Genomic DNA, 8,586 nt, shown 5'->3' with positions numbered 1-8,586 from the left:
ATATGATCTTTTTTTGAAAATATTTAGAAAGATCCTCTTCTGTGGGGAAAAAAATCTGCTTTGTTTACATCGCAATGCAAAATAAGGTTTTTGAAGGTTGATTGCTAAAGCACTTGATGGCTACTTTAAAGGAAATCTTTGATCTCTGGATTTGTGAAATAACTGGAACTTTTTTTATTGGAAAACGTTGTCACCAAAGATGAATAAACCCCTTTGAAGACCCATAAAACAGACTTTAATGTGGACTTGAATGATTATTTAAAAATAAAAAAGACTGTAATATGGGAGATTTATTGGAGTTACTTCATGGGAAGTACAAATGGACCTGGATAAAGTTAATAAGAATGTCAAGAGAAGAAGCAAGAAGACTGGAAGAAAACAGGAAAGAGAATCTTAATTATGGGTTTTATGGATGTCTGGGAGGTAGAAGAAAAAATGGCATTAGTTTATTTGACTATGGTTAAATAATGAGTTGCTTAATTCATTATATAAACTCACCTTGTAATGTGAGTTGTAATGATGTAAAAGATTATGAAAGCTAAGTTTAGTCCTTACACTTAACAGAATTATTACTAAATATATTTTTTAAATCCTTTATAGAGTTTCTTTTTAGCTTTCCTTTTCCAGAACGGTGACTGTGATTGCCATAGCTTTGTTCTCTGTAGATCAAAGGGGTAAAATATAGGACCTTAAACTAATTTTTCACTTTCCTCCTGCGTAATTCTAGACACAAACAACTTTTTCTTGCTGAATTCCAGAGAGCCTCAAATTAAGGATTAAAAATATTGCATGGATCACTGGGCACATCCTATTATTCTTGATCAGTCAAGGGTCATTTTAGACAGTGTGATCCCCAGTGGCATAACTGAAAAAGGAGAAAGGAAGGTGTTGCTGAAATTTGACACATAGAAAATGATGATGATGTTGGGGTATTATAACAGCATTTTGAATGCCTACTAAAACACCTTACTTCAATTTATATTTAGCACAATCAAGGAAGAGTTGTTTTGAGTATGTTTCTCACAATTTCTAATTTCTCTAGAAGGTTACCTTGGCAACAAAAACTGGATTTAAATTGGCCAAAGCATTACTAATGGAATGTTGACAAAGGAAATATGTTGGATTTTCATGGCATCTTACTATAAGCCTACAAAGTTTGAGCTGAAAGTGAGGTTGTATATTATTGTGCCAATAGTCCAGTTTTTTTTAAAAAAAAATTGAAAGGCACAAAAATATATTCATATTTAATGGAGCGTCGGGGGAAGAATATTTTTTAGTTGTACTAAAACCTAAGCACTGGTTTATCAGATTTCAAACAAGCAACAATGGGCAGACATTAATATCAGTAGGAAAAATAACATGAAAATATTTTGAAAGCACGTGTTTCCTATTGATAGACTGTAATACATTATCACCAATCATTTTGATTGTCAAAGTATTATTCTATTAATAGAGATGAAACAAAATCACTTTGTGAGGCAGATGGGTGGTTCCCAAGTTTCATATGTAAATAAATAAAAACAAATACAATGTAAATTTAAATCCCAACTATCCTCATTTTGCAAAATTTGTTTATTTATTTTATGGATTTTTAATTAATATTACAGTTAAAGAACTTTCATAGCATTGATTGACTCTTCGGCTTATTTGCCATACAGTGCTTGAAGGTTGTTCTAGGTGACATTATAGAAAATTGTTTGGTTATTTAAATATGATTACAAACTTTAAAAAAAATTGAAATAGTATTTACACTGCCACATTCTTAACAGATATGTTGCTGGCCAATTAAAAAGCATTAAAATAATACTAACAGGAAGTAAAAAGGGCAAGACTTAGATAGAAATAAGGAGACTTGTTTTGTACTAGACAAGAGAATGCCAAATATTTGAAAGCTTTCAGAAATAGCAAAACACTAATCAAAGCTCAATGAGGATTGAAGTTGCCTGTCGACCATCCTCCATGAGGTGTGACAGGGCTTTTGAAATGGCCTTCAGAAAGGGCACACTGGTATGACATCTAAGCATGATAGTGTGGCTTTTGTTATGGGGAGAGGTATTGCCTTTTTTCTTAATTCATGGATAGTTCTGCCTCTGCCACATACATACATACATACACACATACACACACAGAGGGAGCTATAGTAACAGACTTTATGCAAACATACGTAGACTTTATGCAAATATATTAAAATAAATATAGTTTTGTGAGGTGGGGCATATATAAATGGTTAGGACAAATTAATGTATCTGAGCTCAATTCGCACTACATGCAAATAACATACTTCTATTCCACTGATTTTGTTTTTTAATTGTGAGTTTAGAATCAATGGTTGTTTTGTTTTTAGCTGAATAGTACTTGGCAATTTTAAAAAAAACTTTATAAAAGATGAACCTGACAATTATTTAGAATTAGATTCAAACATGAGATTACAGATTCTGAATTATGACGGCTTTGTGGCCAAAATGGAACAATAGAAAGTAAGGGGCAACTACAGGTAGTTCTTGACTTACAACAGTTTGTTTAATGGCCATTCAAAGTTACAACAGCACTGAAAAAAGTGACTTATAACTATTTTCCACACTTAATGACCGTTGCAGCATCTCCAGGGTCACGTGATCAAAATTCAGATGCTTGACAACTGACTCATATTTATGATGGTTGCAGTGTCCCGGAGTCATGTGATCTTCTGCAACCTTCTGACGAGCAAAAGAAATGGGGAAGACAGATTCATTTAACAACCGTGTTATTAACTTAACAACTGCAGCAATTCACTTAACAACTGTGGCACGAAAGGTCACAAAATGGGGCAAAATTGACAAAAGATTTGGGCTCAGTTGTGGTTGTAAGTCAAGGACTACCTATATTAGCATTCTCAGAAAAACATCACAAAGATATTTAAAATATATTCAGGGAGTGAATATGAATATATTCCAGAGAACTTGTAGGGTATAGTATTAGAGTGTTGAATTAGGAACCTAAGTTCTAGTCCTCCTTTTGGCATGAAAGTCAGCTGGCTGACTTTAGGCAATCACTTCCTTTTATCCTTTAATTAACGAACTCTGAAACAAACCGACTGAAATATCTATTAAAAATTACAGGGGATCCTTAGTTAGCAACTGTTTGAAGTTACAGCAGCATTGAACCAGAAAACCTACGATGGGTCCTTGTAGCTATAGCTATTGCAGCATCCGACAGTCATGTGATTGCCATTTGCTATGTTCACTGCTGGCTTCCTACAAGCAAAGTCAATGGGAAAACCATCAGGAACTAACAAATGATGCTCACATGACATCATGCCCAATGGCCATATGGGATAACAACAGCAACTGGAACTGCTTGAACTGCTGTCATAACTTGAGGTGGTCATGTGACTTCATGTTTTACAACCGTGTAGCTTAGCAACAGAGTTCCCAGTCCCACTGACCACTGTGAAAGCTTATCAGTTAACATCATTTATTGATAACTTTAATTCAAGAATTGCAATAACCAGAATCCAAAAGAATCAGTCTGTAACAAATTATAGGAACATCATATACTAAGGGTGGGAAATGAACACTCTAAAGCAGTGGTGGCGAACCTATGGCATGGGTGCCAGAGGAGGCACTTGGAGCCCTCTCTGTGGGCACGCATGCCGTTGCCCCAGCCCCGCCTCCCCCCATGGCCCCCTCCTCACCAGCAGCCCCCCTGGAGGAGAGTTGCCCTGGGCAACAGGGACAAGACTCCGCCCTCGCACCCCATAGTGTGCAGATGATACTGCGGGGTGTGGGCAGAGGGCATGGCTGCCATGGTGCTGCAGGGCTGCCTGGTGATCTGCTGCAGCAGGCCATGGAGGCGGTGCGTGGCCCTGCAGGCGGGTGGGGTAGGGGGTGGGTGGGGGCGGAGCAGGCAGGGTGGGAGGCAGAGCGGGGTGGGGTGGTGGTTTTTGAGCACCCGATCTCTAAAAGGTTCACCATCACTTCTCTAAAAAAAGCTGAATGGGCACAGAGTATTTTGAGTTTTGGAATAAAGAAAAGGGGAAAAAATATGGAGTTCTGATTGAATAAAGAGGATTTGGCAGGGGAAGTTGCTGTTGAACAATTCTACCTTCTGTTGTCGTTTCACTTGCTATTATTTATTTCCCAACTGTTAATAACAAATTAAAATATGCCTAAAATTCTAACAGAATGGACATCTGCTTACTACAAACTGAAAAGTTACTTGCCAGGGAGTTAAATAACACTTCACAGAAAGTTCAGTGAGAATGTTTTTATTTTAAAAAACAACAACAATCAAAGCCAGAAACCATGTGGTTAAAACAAGAAAAATCACACCCCAGCTTCAAACTAAATGACATCCCTAGAGGATTCTTGCTCTGAAAGGAAAATTGCTAAAAACAAAGACAAATAAACAAAAAAACTTCACTAAGCAAAACTCTTTTTATTTAAAAAGGGTTACTTAAATGATATTAAGATCAGCGGCAAGCAAATCTGTCTGGACAGAGCTTATCTCCATTGGGACGTTACACCAAAGAAAGTTCTCTTCCTGACAAATATGGACATGCAATATCTTTCCAGTTTCCAACCCACCAAACAAAAAGCGACAATAGAAATGTTGCTGGTAAAAACTTACCTTTTCTCCCTTCTGGCCTGGCAAACCAGCTACCCCTGGCCGTCCTGCTTCTCCCTGTTGAGAATAAAGCTAGGGTATTTATTCTAGAATCTTATGTTCTTTTTGGGGGGGAAAGTAAACAATTTTCTACAAGTAATGCCCTTACAGGATAAGTTATAAAGTGTAATTGTATAATATACCAGAGTTCCAGCTTATGGTAGTATTATTACTGATAGAAAAGGGAAGTACTTCAGTGACACCTGCAACTACTACAACAAACCCTACTCTGATCTTGCACTTGTTTCTCAAGTCTTCAAGAGGTCTAAGCTGATGTTTCTGATTGGAATGATATTGAATGATATCAGAAAAACCATTTCCCCTAATGCAGGGAGAAACAGTCTTATGCCTTTATCCTTGGAGTTAGGAGTAAGTGGCACTGCAAATGCTGCTGAATTATAACTTTCATCACCCTTCATTTGTAGGTACAGTTGTATGGACTGATAAGAGGTTGTAGCANGAGGTCTAAGCTGATGTTTCTGATTGGAATGATATTGAATGATATCAGAAAAACCATTTCCCCTAATGCAGGGAGAAACAGTCTTATGCCTTTATCCTTGGAGTTAGGAGTAAGTGGCACTGCAAATGCTGCTGAATTATAACTTTCATCACCCTTCATTTGTAGGTACAGTTGTATGGACTGATAAGAGGTTGTAGCAGCATAGATGGAGAACAACAGTTTTTCAAAGCTTGCTCTAGGTCAGAGGTTTTCAAATTTGGCCCTTTTATGACTTGTGGACTTCAAATCCCAGAATTCCTCAGCCAGCATGCATGGCTGAAGAATTCTGGGAGTTGAAGTCCACAAGTCATAAAAGGGCCAAGTTTGAAGATCCCTGCTCCAGGCAGTTCTCCAAAGGGCAAGCATTAGAGACTTCATTTCTGGATAAGTCCATAGATCTTATCTTCTCCCACTATTTGTTTTCCAACCTAGAAGATACACAGGTAGTCCTCAACTTATAGCCATTAATTTAGTGGCTGTTCAAAGTTACAACACTGTAACTGTTGCAGCATCCCCATAGTCATGTGATCAAAATTTGGGCACTTGGCAACTGGCATATATTTATGATAGTTGCACTGTCCCGGGGTCACAGGATCACCATTCACAATCTTCCCATTGACTTCTGACAAGCAAAGTCAATGGGGGAAGCCAGATTCACTTAACATCCACATGATTCACTTTACAACTGGAGTGATTCGCTTAACAACTGTGGCAAAAAAAGTTGTAAAATGGGATGCAGTTCACTTAACAACTGCTTAGCAATGGAAAGTGGACTCAGTTGTGGTCATATGTTGAAGACTACCTGTTCTTGTTCACAAATATGTAGGATATCATCATCACCATCACCATTATCATAATTTTTTTTCTGTATTTTTAAAAAGTTCCTATTTTTAATTTTCTGTGAGAAACAGAGTAAACTGAGCTGATTATTATCATCCTTGGTGAACACAAGCATGTCCAACATTATGTATTCAACTTTTCCAGTATATTTTATGTTAAAATTAAAATTGCTGGGCTAACAGACACATGTTCTGATATAAGAATACTTTAATGAGAGAGAAAGAATGAAAATAAGATATATTCTACTGCAAAATATCTACTGTGGCTTGATGTCTTCTATGTTTGTGAAAATTATATGCAAATATCATTATTTTAATTGACAATGCTTTATGAAAGTCATGCAAATTGCCTGGCTCAAGAGCTTAAATGATGCCCTTCTAGTAAGGACAGATGCAATTTCTGTGCAAAGCATTTGTTATTGATTTGCCAGTGTTTTCTGTCACACTGATATACAAACCTATATTTGCTCCCTGCTTCTAATGTACTTGAAATGTTTGTGGGAAATGCTGGTGTCCAGTGTCCTCCTGTTGTTTTGTTCATTGTTTTAATGTAGAGGTTGCAATAATTGACCTGGGCTATTAAAGGACCCATATTCTTCCATGTTGGTCAAGATACTTAGCCACTAGCTCAAATTACAGATGGCCCTGCTAATATTTTGAAGAATGGGTTCATAAATTAGCATTTCTATAAACAATCATACTGTTTGGATATTTCATCATTGTAACATAACTTGGAGAAATATTTTTCCAATCAATTTGAAATGGTTGTTATCATCCTCTATTATAGTAGATTTGTAAGTTCTTAATTTCCTAGTTGGTATCATCCTTCTTAAAGATAACAACGTATGAGTTTTTATAGTAAAAAAAAATATCACAGAAAATATAGACCTCAGATAACCCTGTACTATTTTAACTCACATTGTCATTCTCTTTGCAGTGCAACACATGTCTCTATAACAGAATAACAGAGTTGGAAGGAATCATGGAGGTCTTCTAGTCCAATCCTCTGCTCAAGCAGGAGACCCTATATCATTTTGGACACATGGCTGTCCAATTTCTTCTTGAAAACCTCCAATATTGGAGCACCCACAGTATCTGGAGGCAAGCCATTCCACTGATTAATTGTTCTCCCTGCCAGGAAATTTCTTCTTAGTTCTAGGTTGGGTCTCTCCTTGTTAAGTTGCTTCATCTGTTGCTTCTTGTCCTGCCCTCAGGTACTTTGGAGAATACGTTGATCCCCTCTTCTTTGTGACAGTCCCCCAAGACTGCTATCATGTCTTGCCTCTCATATGCATACATCATTTATAGAAAAGCTTTCCCCTAACCATACCAAATATCGCTAACCGTATCAAATAATAATTATAATTGCTAGACAACATAGTCATTGATCATGAGGACTTCAAATTATGAGAATTGTGGCCTGACACATCTACTGTAGATGATATAAGGCTGTAATAGAACAAAATACTGTGCAACTGTCTTTAATGTTCAATAGCATATGAAAAAAGAACAACAGTACAAAAGTCTAAATAAAGGTTAAATTTGTTCAAAGAATCGTACATTTAATAGATCACATGTGAAAGACTATAACAAGAGAGGATTATACCTTGTTCTGAGAGCAAAAACACTTCCCTTCAGAATTTTTTTCCATAATTGGAAGAGCTTGTATTTTACCAATGTGACCGATTGATGGTGATGCTGCAGTAGTTTTCAAGCTTTTCTCCAAAGGATGCTGAAATTATGAATACATATTATCTGGATTGAAGTCTATTTCGTTAAAATCAAATTATACTATCTATAGCATCTTTTGCATCTGCAGAGAGTACATTTACATGGTGAAAAAAATAATAATAACCTGTGTTGACAGGTTCAGCAACCTGAATTGAAAATCTGGCAATAATAATGCAATGGAATTATAGTAAATGCTGTTATTATTTTAAATAGCTGTTAGTTTATATTTACCTAATCCATACTTCATAGGTAGAGTGCACTATGCTACAAGCAATATGCTTAGAACATATACTAATAGAGTAAAGCCTCTGAAACCATAGGAGCTCCAGTGTAGATCCTCTTTCTGTGACACTGATTACAGTGATTTGAACATGTTATTCTTATTATTTGAGCGGTAGACAAATTTCAAGATTCCTTACTAAAGTTTAGGAAGAAGTGCCATAATTATTCCTCCAGATTTTTTTAAATACACTTCTTTCAGCTTGTATTTTTAAGCCTATTGTATTTATTTTTAAAATCGATATTTTACTGTGCTACACAAGTTCCCAGAACACTAAAGGTCTGGGTAGAAGATAGTTTTTTTAAAAAAAAATATGAATAAAGATTGCATCATCAAAATAATAATAAAAAATCTTTCAAATGATTTTTTTTTCTCTCTTGTTCAATCGTGTCCAATTCTCAGAAACTACCCAGAGAAGTCCCTGCAGTTTTCTTGGCAAGATTTTTCAGAAGTGGTTTGCCGTTGCCTCTTTCCTAGGGCTGAGAGAAAGTAACCGGGCCAAGGTCACTAGCTGATTTTGTCCCTAAGGCGGGATTAGGTTTTCCAGTTTCTACATGATGCCTTAACTACGCCAAACTTGCTGTCTTCAAATG

The 8,586-nt window shown here is 36.5% G+C and overlaps 1 protein-coding gene across 1 annotated transcript in view; it reads right to left on the bottom strand.

Moving 5' to 3' along the window:
• The window catches only part of COL19A1 (collagen type XIX alpha 1 chain), a gene marked incomplete at its 5' end in the record, with an annotated part of 154,010 nt that overhangs the window by 113,755 nt on the left and 31,669 nt on the right, over positions 1-8,586 (bottom strand). The window contains 2 exons of the mRNA XM_029285489.1: positions 4,609-4,662; positions 7,589-7,714. Of these exons, the coding sequence (XP_029141322.1) occupies positions 4,609-4,662; positions 7,589-7,714 (180 nt within the window). The remainder of the gene's footprint in view (positions 1-4,608; positions 4,663-7,588; positions 7,715-8,586) is intronic.

This window comes from Protobothrops mucrosquamatus, unplaced genomic scaffold (assembly GCF_001527695.2).
Source record: "Protobothrops mucrosquamatus isolate PMUCROS unplaced genomic scaffold, P.Mucros_1.0 scaffold1762, whole genome shotgun sequence".
Classification (NCBI taxonomy): Eukaryota; Metazoa; Chordata; class Lepidosauria; order Squamata; family Viperidae; genus Protobothrops; species Protobothrops mucrosquamatus.
This window is presented reverse-complemented; position numbering and strand designations above follow the sequence as displayed.